Source organism: Aethalodelphis obliquidens, unplaced genomic scaffold, assembly GCF_003676395.1.
Source record: "Aethalodelphis obliquidens isolate GAN/ISIS:26980383/991018 unplaced genomic scaffold, ASM367639v1 scaffold93, whole genome shotgun sequence".
Lineage (NCBI taxonomy): Eukaryota > Metazoa > Chordata > Mammalia > Artiodactyla > Delphinidae > Aethalodelphis > Aethalodelphis obliquidens.
In genome coordinates, this window is record NW_020838037.1 from 676,371 (window position 1) to 691,359 (window position 14,989).

The 14,989-nt window shown below is 38.1% G+C and overlaps 1 protein-coding gene across 2 annotated transcripts in view; it reads right to left on the minus strand.

The window, feature by feature from the left end:
* Positions 1-14,727, minus strand: part of GUCY1A2 (guanylate cyclase 1 soluble subunit alpha 2) — a 431,189-nt gene extending 416,462 nt beyond the window's left edge. Inside the window, exon 1 of one of the 2 annotated variants that reach the window (XM_027095676.1) lies at positions 14,109-14,727. In XM_027095676.1, the coding sequence (XP_026951477.1) occupies positions 14,109-14,393 (285 nt within the window). In that variant the 5' untranslated portion in view covers positions 14,394-14,727. The remainder of the gene's footprint in view (positions 1-14,108) is intronic. The other variant, XM_027095675.1, reaches the window with a different exon arrangement.
* Between the last annotated feature and the right edge of the window lie 262 nt (positions 14,728-14,989).

Here is a 14,989-nt window from a genome sequence, read left to right on the forward strand (position 1 = left end):
GTCCAGGCAATACGTATAGGAGACTGACAGCTGAGGGTCACTGTCAGCAGTACTCCTAGCATCTAGGGAAGTAAGTCCATCATTACTAAAGTAGGGGCATCTAGGCAGTACATCACAATGTCCACCACACTCAGAGGGGGTGAAATATACAAATGTGGAAGAAATAGAGTTTGGAGCTAAACAGACCAAGATTCTAATCTCATTCTCCATCAGAAAGTAATTAACTGTGATCACAGGCAAGTCACTCAACTTCTCTCAATCTCTCATAAGACTATTTTGAAAATTCAATGATACATATTATGAAAACACTTAATGTTGGATCCCCAGTAGCTGCCTAACACGTGTTAATTCTTCTTCTTCTACCCTGTAAGTTTTTTTTTTAACTATGCTCTTTCTTTTCTAGGTACTAAGACTTCTTTCAAAATGACGTTTATTCAGTCAATAAAGAGGTACTGAGAACCTGCTTTTAGCCAGGACTATTCTAGGCACTACAAAGACCACTATGAACAACTCAGACAAGGTTCCTGCCCTTGCACAGCTTAAATTACAGTGAGGGAAGACAATAAATAAGTAAGTAATAAAAAGATAACTTCTGATAGTGAGTGCTGGTCGAAGTAAACAATGACGTTAAAGAGAATGGTTGGTGGGGGAGAGCTGCTGTCTGATGAGGTGACACTGAGCTGAAATCTGAAAGCCAAGAAAAGGCCAATCATGTGGAGAACTAGACTGAGGGGGTATTTCTGACACAGGGGATATAGAATACAAGTCCTGAGGCAAGATAATACTTTCCTGGAATGTTCAAGGAGTGTACTATAGAACCGTAAGTGTAGATTACAGTTCATGAGGTGAGGTCAGAGAGGTAGTCTCTTGGTACTTGTAGACCACAGTAAAGCATCACTCCTGCATTACTGTTGTGAGTATGAAAACAGAATAAAATGTGTAGAGCATTTAGTACAGTGCCCAGCACATGGTAAATCAGCAGTTATTATTACTAGCATCATCATCTTCATTACAGTTTCAACTGATCTTTTACATACAGACCCTTCGTTTGTCCATATGTCCTCCATATGTCCATATGCCAAATAAGGAAAGGTTGGGATAGGATGAAAAAGAGGGGCAAAAATAGCTGTCATGCACATTATTTGGTAACTTTTAAAAAGCAGTTTTACATTTTTTAAATCCAAATGGATCATATCAAATTTCTGTCTGAATGCCCCACTTCTTCTGTGTGTTTAATGCATATTGAGTGCATGCTAATGAGTTAACAAGTACTCATTTGCTAAATAAATGCTGTATGAATGAATGAATGTGAGGGGTAAGGTGACCAGTAAGAATACATTTATTTTTAAGATTTCTGGGAAGGAATTTCTAGGAGATTTCATAACTCTGAAATGTACACCCAAGATAGTTAAAAAATATTTCCCATAAAAAGCAGGAGAATGCTGAGCAACAACCATAAAGAAGGAAATTTCTATATGTTTTGGAAAAGATGTGGCTGGAGGAAACTCAAGTTACCAGGAGATGTGATTTACAATATACAGGTCAGTAAGATGCTGATAAGAAGCAGTTAATAAAAGCCACCAAAATTAATTGATCATTTACTGTATTCCAATTACTGTGTACACATTATACTTTTAATCTTCATAATCCTATAAATTATTACCTTCATTTTATAAAGAAAATGAGCCTTATAGAGGATTATCCAAGAATTCACAATATAATGACCAGGGTTAGTGTCTGACTCTAAAACTTGTGCTTTTCCCAGAATGTAGAGAGTGAAGGAATTTGAAACAATGCCTTAGTCCTCAAGCAATCAGCACAGCAGCATAACAAAGCAACTAGTAACAGACACATTGTCTTCAGTTCACTATTCACATTTTACTACATATTTACCCTTGAATGAGAAATTAGTCTTATTACATATGATTTCAGAGATGGGAAACAGAGCCAGAAAAGTTATTTCCCCGAAGTAAAATTAAAATAAAAAACAGAAGGCAGCATTAATTGCATTGTAGCCTCTGTCCACCAGTGCCCTTCTCCCCACCCATCCTGCACACACACATACACTAACAGGCATTTTTCAAGAAAAAACAAGACAAGCGCACTAACCAAATTATACACAGAACTCTAAAGTTAAAAAAACAAAACAAAACCTTTTTTTTTCAAATCATGCCTAATTTGTCTCCCATTGCCTGAGACTCCCTGGTGGAAGAGGAGAAACTGAGCACGCATATTAACTCTTTGAGACCGCAAAGACCATTTAGTTCTTTAGTGCTCCTATGTAGAGGAAATTTCATATTGTAAAGCATTTGATTATCTAAAACACTCCACTTACATGGTAACTAGCCTTATCATGATGATCATTTTTAAATGTATAGAAATATCGAATCACTAAGAAACAAACAAGTACTAGGGATGTAATGTACAATGTGATAAATATAATTAGCACTGCTGTGTGTTACATATGAAAGTTGTTAAGAGAGTAAATCCTAAGAGTTCTCATCGCAAGGAAAAATTATTTTTTTCTATTTCTTTAATTTTGTATCCATATACAATTTTGTATCCATAAGTTTAGTGAATGATGGATATTCACTAAACTTATTGTGGTAATAATTTCATGATGTATATAAGTTAAATAATTATGCTGTACACCTTAAACTTATACAGTGCTGTATGTCCATTATATCTCAAAAAAAACTGGAGGAAAAAAATAATGAAAAAATCAATCAATCAATCACTCCAGTTACCAGGATGTCCACACATCTATAGCTCAGTGATAATTGACTCATAATGATGACACTGAGGCACTGAAACACACAGGAGAGTCTTTGGGACTATCAAAGACTGATTAACAAAATGAAAATTGTTTAACTCTTAAGGGTACTTTATTGAACTTCATCTACTCATGAATTGATACTGCATATGTTTTATTTAGACTGTTTATTTAGACTGATTCACTGGAACTAATTTTTACCTTTTCAGATAAAAAAAAAAAATCTGCTATGTTCTCCAATACATTAGGAAATGTTTTGGTAGCCACCCATTACTCTAAATCCCATAGGCTCTCATACTCAAGAAGCAATGTACCAAGTCTGAGCCATGGAAACTTTATTGTGTAACAACTAGGGCCCATAAATAATGCATTGAATTATGTAATTGAATATTCTTATTTTTCAAGTATTAGTTCTAACTTTTAAAACATAATGTATATAGTAATCAAGAAGCTAGATCTGAGTTTCTCAAAGACCAACTAATTACTAGTCATCAGTCTGGTAGACGGGGACCTGTGGTACCAATCATCTATTCTGTGAGAAAGAATAGTGAAAGAACAGGACCCAGATATATATTAAATAAGCTTAACATCAGATCTCTGTCCAACACAAGAAGGCTAGAAATGCCGCTGAGTATTACAATCTGCCCCATTTGACATTCACTCTCATTATTTCCCAAGACATAACCCTAACCCTCTTCCATTAAATTGTCCCCTAACAGCGCAAACTCAATCTGACATATAGGCCTTTTAATATACAATAAATACTTTCACCATTTTATACCTCTACAAGTCATACTCATCCTCTCAGTTTAGGCTACAAATTCATCATCTCCAACCTCAGCTGGGCACTCAAAAAACAGCTAATAATATGTTCCAAGTCATACTAATCCTCTCAGTTTAGACTACAAATTCATTATTGTCACCCTCAGCTCAACCCTCAAAAAACACCCAATAATACATTAACCTGTTCCTGTTCAGTTTTCTCCCCCATTCCTTAAATCAATAATGTCTAACTTAAACAAAGCTTAAAGTCAGCAGAAGAAAGGAAATAATAAAGATCAGAGAGGAAATAAATAAAATGGAGATTAAAAGAAATAGAAAAAAAATCAATAAAACCAAGACCTGGTTCTTTGAAAGTGTAAACAAAAATGACAAACCTCTGGCCAGGCTGACCAAGAAGAAAAGAGACAGGACCCAAATAAACAAAATAAGAAATGAAAAAGGAGAAATAACAACCAATACCACAGAAATACAAATAACCATAAGAGAATACTATGAACAATTATATGCCAACAAATTTGAACACCTAGAAGAAATGGAAAAGTTTCTAGAAACATACAGCCCAACAAAATTGAATCAAGAAGAAATAAATAATTTGAACAGACCAATCACTAGAAGTGAAATAGAATCTGTAATAATAATAATTTTAAACACTCCCTATAAACAAAAGTTCAGGACCAGATGGCTTCACAGGTGAATTCTATGAAACACACAAAGAAGAACTTATACCAATCCTTCTCAAACTCTTCCAAAACATTAAAGAGAAGGGAACACTCCCAAAGACATTCTATGAAGCCACCAGCACCCTGATACCAAAACCAGACAAAGACACTACCAAAAAAGAAAATTACAGGCCAATATCTTTGATGAATATACATGAAAAAATTCTCAACAAAATATTAGTAACCCAAATCAAACAACATATAAACGACCATACACCACAACCAAGTTGGATTCATCCCAGGTTCACAAGGTTGGTTCAACATACACAAATCAGTTAATGTGATACACCACATCAACAAAAGAAAAGACAAAAACCACATGATCATCTCAATAGATACAGAAAAAGCATTTGATAAAATTCAACATCTATTCATGATAAAAACTCTCACCAAAGTGGGTACAGAGGGAACGTATCTCAGCATAATAAAACCACATATGACAAACCCACAGCTAAATTAATACTCAACATTGAAAAGTTGGAAGCCTTCCTGCTAAATTCTGGAACAAAACAAGGATGACACTCTCACCACTCCTATTCAACATAGTAGTGGAAGTCCTAGACAGAGCAATCAGACAGGGAAAAGGAATAAAATGTATCCAAATTTGAAGGGAAGAGGTAAAATTGTCATTATATGCAGATGACATGATACACTATATAGAAAACCATAAAGACTCCACACAAACACTACTAAAACTGACAAATGAATTCAGCAAGGTAGCAGGATACAAGACTAACATACAGAAATCGGCTGTATTCCTTTACACTAACAATGAAATATTGGAAAAGGAATGTAAAAAAAAAATCTATTTTAAGACTTGCATCCAAAAAATCAAATACTTAGGAATAAACCTGATCAAGGAGGTGAAAGACTTGCTGAGAACTATAAAACATTAAAAAAGGAGACTGAAGATGATTTGAAGAAATGGAAAGATATGCTCTTGGATGCTCCTGGATTAGAAGAATTACTATTATTAAAATGGTCATACTATCCAAAGCGATCTACAGATTTAATGTGATCCTTATCAAATTACCTATGACATTCTATACAGAACTAGAACAAATAATCCTAAAATTTATATGGAACCATAAAAAAAACAGCATTGTCAAAGCAATCCTGAGGAAAAGAAAACAAAGCTGGAGACATAAGCCTCCCAGACTTCAGACAGTAGTACTAAGCTACAGAAATCAATACAGTGTACTATTGGCACAAAAACAGACATATGGATCAATGGAAGCGAATAGAGAGCCCAGAAATAAACCCACACACCTACAGTCAATTAATCTTCAACAAAGGAGGCAAGAATATACAATGGGAAAAAGACAGTCTCTTCAGCAAGTGGTGTTGGGAAAGTTAGCTTCATGTAAATAAATGAAGTTAGAACACACCCTCACACCCTATACAAAAATAAACTCAAAATGGCTTAAAGACTTAAAAATAAGACATGACACCATACAACTCCTAGAAGAGAACATAGGCAAAACATTTTCTGACATAAATAGTACCAATGTTTTCTTAGGTGAGTCTCCCAAGGCAATAGAAATAAAAGCAAAAAAACCCCAAATGGGACCAAATCAAACTTACAAGCTTTTGCACAGCAAAGGAAACCATAAACAAAACAAAAAGACAATCTACAGAATGGGAGAAAATATTCGCAAAAGATGCAACCAACAAGGGATTAATTTCCATAATATACAAACAGCTCACACAACTCAACAACTAAAAAAACAAATAACCCAATCAAAAAATGAGCAGAAGACCTAAACAGTCATTTCTCCAAAGAAGACATACAGATGGCCAACAGGCACATGAAAAGATGCTCAACATCGCTATTTATTAGAGAAATGCAAATCAGAACTACAATGAGATAACACCTCACAGCAGTCAGAATGGCCATCGGTAAAAATGTCTACAAATAACAAATGCTGGAGAGGGTGTGGAGTAAAGGCAACTTTCCTACACTGTTGGCAGGAACGTAAGTTGGTGCAGCCACTATGGAAAACACTATAGAGTTCTTCAAAAAACTAAAAATAGAGTTGCCATATGATCCAGCATTCCCACTCCCGGGCATATACTCAGACAAAACTATAATTAAAAAAAAACCTATAATTCAAAAAGATACATGCACCCTTATGTTCACAGCAGCACTATTCACAATAGCCAGGACATGGAAACAACCTAACTGTCCATCAGCAAATGAATATATAAAGAAGATTTGGTACATGTATACAATGGAATACTACTCGGCCATAAAAAGGAATGAAATAGTGTCGTTTGCAACAACATGGATGGACCTAGAGATTATCATACTAAGTGAAGTAAGTCAGAAAGAGAAAGACAAATATCATATGATATCACTTATATGTGGAATCTAAAATATGACACAGAGGAACTTATCTACAAAACAGAAGCTGACTCACAGACATAGAGAACAGACATGTGGTTACCAAGGAGGAGGGAAGGTAAGGGAGGGATGGAGGGGGAGTTTGGGGTTAGCAGATGCAAACTAGTATATATAGAATGGATAAATAACAAGGTCCTACTGTATAGCACAGTGAACTATGCTAGGAACCTACATTCTAATGATTTCCTTTAGGTATTTCTTATGTTCACTGAAGTTTGATAACCACTAGTTCAGATGAAGAACTGTTTAACATGCCTCAAATAAAGCCTGTATAGGAAGTGATTTCTCACTGTTCTATTTATAAGAATGCTCACTCTTTCTCAGTTCCCCACAACAGCCACAACAAATCTCCAGCCTTCAAAGAGACTTCCAGCTCCCCTACTTCCTAAATTACTCTAAGCTGAAATTTTCAACTTTATGAGATGCTCATAATTCTAGATATTCAGATCCTGTCCTGAAGTGATATTTGAGGAGCAAGATTTTTCATTCCATCTCCCAGCAGTGCATTTTTGGCGACAGTAGCCCACTTGCTGACAAACATTTCTCACCTGAGAGAAAACTGTACAGAAAATATAAGCAAACTTATACTGGAGATGGGAGGAGAGTTGTTACATTTACCTAACTTCTTAAAATATAAATAGGCCACTCAAGGAGTTCCAGAAGAATACTTTTCCATCTGCTCTCTTTTTTTTTTTTTTTTTTTTTGCGGTACGCGGGCCTCTCACTGTTGTGGCCTCTCCCGTTGCGGAGCACAGGCTCCGGACGCGCAGGCTCAGCTGCCACGGCTCACGGGCCCAGCCGCTCCGTGCCATGTGGGATCTTCCCGGACCGGGGCACGAACCCGTGTCCCCTGCATCGGCAGGCGGACTCTCAACCGCTGCGCCACCAGGGAAGCCCTGCTCTCTTTTTAACACAACTTTATTCTGAAGTTTTGCTTCAGATGGCAGGTGTAAGTAAAATTCAAACAGGTTTGCATACTTGAAAGTATCTCTCACAGGCTGGGTATGAAATCTAAATATTTTGTTTGAACCAAATATAACACAGAAAAAAATCAAACAAAAAAAGAAATAATATAATTGGATAATTAAATAAGAATATCCATTCATTCATTCTGAGCATTTTATTGAAAATCCATTAAGTATCAGGTACCATGCTAAATACAAGATAAACATAAGAGTACCAAGATTAGAGTAAGAAATTAAATAGAAGAACTTTGAATTTTGACCTAATCACTGGTTCATGCATCAAATAAGGTTCTGCAAAGAAAACCTAGTCAGCCCTTGTAAACATTCTCCCTACTTATGCCACTTAATTTTTTTTCTTCCTAGATGTGTGTGAAATTCACAGTTAGCAATGTCTATATCTAGAGATCACCCACTTATTTTACTATCATATTCAATAAAACATGTAAGTTTTTAAACTTTTACCTTCAGCTCCCTATGACAGAGGCAACAAGATAAAACAAAAGTGAATGAAAACAGCAATGATGATATAGAAGGGAAAAAAACACATAATAGCCCTCAGGTACTCTTCCCACACATCTCAGAAAACTTCAAGGTAGATAAATTATATACTAAAAAGGAATATATAATCACATCACCTCTACCTACAGACTAATAATCACTGATGTCATTTCCCATAGTCAAAATTTATCTTTAAAATGAAGGGCTAACAATTGAGCTTGTAGCCAAACAAGAATAGAGTGCAGTACACAAAATGTAAAAGTCATTAGCTGCATAATTCATTTTTTAATTTTTTTTTATTTTTAAAATAATTTTTACTGGAGTATAGTACTGTATAGCAAAGTGAATCAGCTATACATATACATACATCCCCTCTCTTTTGGATTTTCTTCCCATTTAGGTCACCACAGAGCATCGAGTAGAGCTCTGTGTGCTATAGTGTAGGTTCTCATTAATTATCTATTTTATATGTACTATCAATAATGTTTATATGTCAATCTCAATCTCCCAATTCCCCCCACCCCCCCTTTCCACGTTGGTATCCATACATTTGTTCTCTACATCTGTGTCTCTACTTCTTTTTTTTTTCTTTTTTTTTTAACATCTCTATTGGAGTATAATTGCTTTACAATGGTGTGTTAGTTTCTGCTTTATAACAAAGTGAATCAATTATACATATACATATGTTCCCATATCTCTTCCCTCTTGCGTCTCCCTCCCTCCCACCCTCCCTATCCCACCCCTCTAGGTGGTTCTTGCATCTCACAGCATAAACCTTTGAACACTTGTACAAATTAGTTTGAACACAATGGATGGGGAACTCTTGAAATTCTCAGGCAAGTGAAATAAGCAGTTTCTCTTTCACCTAAAGTTTTTCCTAATTTAAAAGTAATTTGTTGTGAAATACTCATATTCTACCAAATATATATGTTCTAGTATTTTTATAGAATTTATAGTTGTGGTACTCATACTGCCACATAACATTCAGCATTTTGATAGAAATGTTTGAATCTGCAATGATTACGAATACTCATGTACACACATGAGGCATAGCCAGGGAGCCAAAAAGGGAATCCAGTTTTAATTTTTTTAATGGATTGACTGGACAATGCCAACAAAATTAACTCCTTATCAATTTTTTTTAGGTACATGACATCAGTTAACCTATGAACTCTTTTAATAAGGTTACTAGCAAGTAAATTATTGAGAAAAAATGAAAAATTTTAGATCATTTGGAGGCATTCAAATTTGATTGAAGTTAATGGATCTCAACTTGAAACTGTCATTTATTGAGTTCAAGAAATTTTACAAGGAATATTGCTCCTCTTTCACAACAAATTATAAGGTAGTCATTATTCCTACTTCACAAAATAGAAAACTAAGGCTCTGAGAAGGAAGGAGTTAGCTTTCCCAGGGCCTTACATATAGCAAGGGGCTCAGCAGGGAGTTATTCAATTTTTCTGTCAAACTTCAAATCTTTGTTCTTTCAGTTCTTCCGTGTTGTTTCTGATGACTAGGGATGAGGTGGAAAAAAGCAAAAGATGGCCATTAAATTCTGATTTCAGATGATAGTATCTAATTTCTAGAAAAGTGAAAACACTGAACTACTAGAATACATTTTGTTTGATTTTTAATTTTAATGAATCTATTGCTAAGAACTTTATTACCCATATTGAGCCCCAAATGTTTAAAACTTCAATTAAAACACATAAATTTATCAAATATCTAATCTCAAAACTATATGTTATATATTTTTCATTATTTACATGTTAGTTACACTCACAATTTCTAAGGTTTTATTTAAGGCTTTACACATCAGAAAGTTAATTTTATTTAATACTAGGAGAGGCTAAATATGTATTTTTTATGTCCTTTCACTTTTTCATAGGCATGTATCAATACAATTTCCTTTCCAAAAATAATGGAAGAGTTTTTGGAATTTGCTACTTGAATTCAAGCTTCCCTTCCTTTTTTTTTCCTCACCGTTCTTTGTTTTTTGGACTATTCCCTACGTAAGTAGCTTTCCTCCCTTTATATGCCATCCTTCCAGTTCTGTTACTTTTCTCCCTGCCATTCTGCTCTCTATAGCTTCTGAGGTCTTCAAAGCCATCTGTAATGTTATAACAGCTAGTAGTTCTCTGACAAGAAACCTAGGAAAGCCTTGCCCCTGGGTTGGTCTCCTAGAATATCTCCACTGAGAGACTGACATTAGCAAACCCAAAACCAATGTCAAAATGAGAGGGGTCTAAGCAACTCTCATTTATAAACATAAAATGGAAATAAATGAGACCCTAAATTCACCCTTGATGTAAAATACCCAACTATTTTTCCATATGTGTTCCCAAGTAAATTATTTCAAAATAAATAATGTAATAAGTGATATATGCATCTTCAGCCAGGTCTTTAGGATTATTTTTATTTTTTATGGCTGCACCCCAGAGATTCATAGTGAACAAAACTAACCAAAGTGGATGATAAATAAAACTTCCCCTAGACATCTCTTCAACAATTGGAGTTCTTATATTTTACCTCAATACAGTTTCCTTAGAATAAAGTCTATAATTAAAGAAGTTCCATGAGGTCAAAAAACAGGAAAGTTTTGTTTGGCATTTGTATCACCAGTGCTTTGCACAATACTTGATACATTGCAGATGCTCAAATATTTTTTAACAACTAGGTGGAATAAATAGTACTTTGATGCCCTTACTTAAAAAAGTAATTTACTTTCCTCAGTTTAAAAACTCATAGTAATAGGTCCTTGCTTTTTATTTCATATGCCATTGTGACAGTTTATTGAAAGCTTGACAATACAATATGTCTTCGTAGACTATCAGAACAGGAAGGGACCCTAAATATAGTAACTTACAGATGAGTAGGATCCTAGACAGTAAAAGTAATATGCACAATAATATACAAGTATTTAGTTGTCCAAGGCACAATGAATGAGAACGTGGTATCCTGAATTCCAGAATTTTTTCAATTTTATTAATTCAATTTACTTTTATTATTAAAATAGTATGAAAGTATTATAATCTTTATAGCCAACATCAATGCACCTAAAAGTAACTCTTAAAATATCAAAAAACATTGATCAAATTACTAGCTGAATTATTTGGCAATATCCTAGTATTTATTAAATTCACTTCCATTTCCCTACTTGCAAATTATCCTGAATAAAAAACAAATAAATCTCCAGTGATTGAGACAATATTCCACGAAGAGACCACTAAGAACACAGGAGTTTCCACAGCAATGCAAGAAGGTTTGCAACACTCAAAACAACTAGAAATTTCCATCTAAGAATGCTCTGGTAATGGCTGTTCTCAGAGGTTTTTGGGGTTTTGTTTGTTTGTTTTAAGTTGTTTAGCTCTAATGAAAGGACATTAGATAGCACATAAGTGTTTTCAGAGAAGTTTAGAATGCTGACAATGTAGGAGAACGAATCTACTGGAACTTTTTGAAGTAGTGTTCTAGCTTGCCAAACAAAAGAAAATGGGGGTGGAGAACACAGAAATAAGTCGCTGCTTTGAAATATACTCTCTGTTTTCCTTGTGTTACCAATTCTATTGGTGACATGATGGTTAGCCAATGAGAATTTGTTTATACATGCCTTATGAAGTTGGAATTGTTTACACTATATTCACATGTATGTTTTCAGCATAACAGCTGAAAGACCTTTTTCAAAATAGAAAAGGGGACTTCCCTGGTGGTGCAGTGGATAAGACTCCACGTTCCCAATGCAGGGGGCCTGGGATCAATCCCTGGTCAGGGAACTAGATCCCACATTCATGTCACAACTGAGAGTTTGCATGCCACAACTAAGGAGGCTGCCTGCTGCAACTAAGACCTGGCGCAACCAAATAAATAAATAAAATTTAAAAAAAGAAACAAAATAGAAAAGAATTATAGCATGGAAAGTACATACAGCTGTTGCATATTTTTGATTATCGCAATTATTTTCAATTTCAAACTTCTTATCCTGTACACCATTATCTGATTACATGCTTTTTATCCAGCAAAGAGTCAAAGTCATTCAAATTTTACCTTTATAAAAGGTAAAAATCAGAGACTATTTCCTACCTCTTATTTTGGCAGTAAATACTTGAGCTCAGTTTATTTTATCTACTTCTCACATAAGTTGCTGAGAATAGTCTTATGTTAAAGTGGCATTACTAGAGGCAGTGCCAAAAAATTTTTTAGAAATTTGTAAATTCTGATTCTTAGGCAAAAAGAAAACTCCAGGATTATAAAAACAATTCCCACAAAAAACTAATAATTATCTTTAGTAAAATCATATTAGATATGAATCTATTATACTGAAGAATTAGTATATTGCACAAACGTTGCTTTGGGTACTGACATAAAACTACAGATGCACAGGATTCCTGGACTCCTTTTATAAAGGCTTATGTTCAACAATTTGCAACATCAAATAGTTCCTAAGATTATGCTTCCTGGTAAATATCTGCATTAAGAATAGCAAACAGTAGCTAACCCATTCTGAGTTTTGTTTCCTAGGTTATCAATGAAAGAAGTGGCTAAAGGTAAATTGAAGGGGAAATGCACAAAAAAAGGAAGATGACCGAAGGGTAGTTTCATTGCTAAAAGGTCATACTCCATTAATGCAATGGCCACAGGATATTTGTAGGATTGCCTGGTACCAGTTCCCAGTCTCTCTGGATCCCATTCTTTCTCAGGTCTGTCCTACCATAAACTATAAGTACTTTCAAAAGGGAGACTCAAGAGTAGGCAAACAAGATCAATGCTCCAATTCATTTTGGAAACTTTAAAGAAGTAAAAGTCTCAGAGATGGGTAGGTAAAAGTGCTGTCAATAGTTGAAGCCTTTGTAACCTATCAAGGTGAGAATAAAGGGTGGATGGTGGTTTGACACTGAGTCTCTTTAGGATTCTGTGTGCAATGGAGTGAATTCCTTCAAAACAGAGCTTACACAGTCAAAGACTAAAACAGAGGTCTGGCATTACTGCAAAGAGTAAAAGTCAAGAGTAGCTGAAATGCCTGAGCAGGAATGAGGCAGAAGTGCTCTGGAAAGATGCCTGGAACCAGGGGGAGTCTGGAGTATACCTGCAACTGCTGATACAGACATCCCTAAATGAGCACAAGTTTAGAGAGAGCTAGGAAGGCATTTATTCATTCAACAGATAATTATGAAGGGCCTAATAAAAGGAAACCATGAAAAAATGAGGGAGAAAGCACTAAAGAATCCAGGGAAAAGAGAGTGAAGGATGAGGTAGGGGTGTAAGAAATAAGAGAGAGACACCAGGGTTACTCACAGAAGAAGGTTGAGCCAATAAATGCTTAGTGACTAAGAAAAAAAGTATATGAAGTGGTGAGAAAACAAGAGATAAGAGGTTTCTTCATCAGAAGACAACTCAAAAAAGTATCTGACAACCAGTTTCCAAAGATTTGAAGAAAGGAATGCAACACAGAATGCAGTTAGCCTGCAGAATTCAAAGATGTCAGAGAAGGTCATGCTAAGAGCAAGAGAGTGTGGGAAAAGAGAGGAAGAGTTTCCTGAAAGGGAATAGGAGTTCCTTTGGGATACTGGAGACCAGAGATGAAAGACATAGAAATGGGAACTGCGGAACACAGTGCCTGGGAAAGTCGGGGGGAAAGAAAACAGGTGGGCATGAAGGAGGACCTAGGGCCGTCAGGGTGACCGCGACGAAGGAGGGTTCAAGGCTGGAGGTGGGCAGACAGACCTCTGAATCAGGAGACCCCGGAGGAGTGAAGTCTTCCTCCTTTCCCGTACTCCAGTGCCCCCCTCCACCAGAGCCCAAGGTGCGGGTCTGGCCCCGGCCTTTGGGAACCGTAGGCCGGGCGTAGCAAGGCCCGGCCGCCCCCCAGCGGCGGGGCTTTTCGCACACGCCCGGGCTAGCGTGGCGCCAACTTGCCCGATCCCCTTCCTCTCTCCTGCGCAGCGGCCCTCCTTCCTCTCCCCGCTCACCGAGGGCGCCGTTAGGCGGCTGATGCTCTCTCCCAGAGAGTCCAGGTTGACCCGCCTCCGGCGCTGCGCTCTCCTGGTCCCAGCCGTGGCGGCGGTGGGGGCGGCGGCTGCCGGGGTCGGGCCGGCGGCGGCCGCCGCGCTGGGCTCGGGCGGCCCGGGCGGGCTCCGGCTGCCGTTCCAGCAGAGCCTAGACAAGGGGCACTCCCCCTCCTCCTCGGGGCTCGTCTCCAGGTAGTCGGAGCCCAGGGAGCTGAAGGACTCCGACGAAATCTTCCTTCGAGACATGTTGCTGGCGGCTCTGCGGCGGCCGAAGCGGCGGCGGGGGGGACGCGGGTGGCGGCGGCGGCGGCGTTAGGAGCGTTGGGGCCCCTGGGCGCTGCTGCCGTGCTCGGCTGGGAGTGAGTCCCCAGAGCCGCGGAGCCTCCAGAGCCGACTGCTCATGGCGGGAACTTGGGGCGCCGCGGCACCCGGGGCCCGCGTTTGGCGGTGGCTGCCGCCTCTGCTGCTGCTAGCGCGACGCCACCTCAGCGCCCGCCTCGGCGCTTCGCTGTGGCCGGCCTGCCGCTCGCGGGGAGGCTGAGAGTGTGCGACCGGGAGCAGGGCGGGGAAGCTGTGGCCCGCACGGTCGCGGAGGCAAAGGCTTCTGCCGCCTGCGCGCCTATCTCGCCCCCCTTCCCCTAGCTCCTCCCGCCCTTCTCCTCCCGCCTCTCTCCCATTGCTGCCCGCCTACTTCCTTCTCCCTTTAAGCACCCCCTCCTCCGTGGTCTCTCTCTCTGCCGGCATCATGTGTCGCCATCATACTCATTGGGAGTCTGCCTGGCTTGTCACCACGTTTCAGGAGCAACAAGGGCACTTCGTCGCCGTCCTCTGAGCGCCACCCC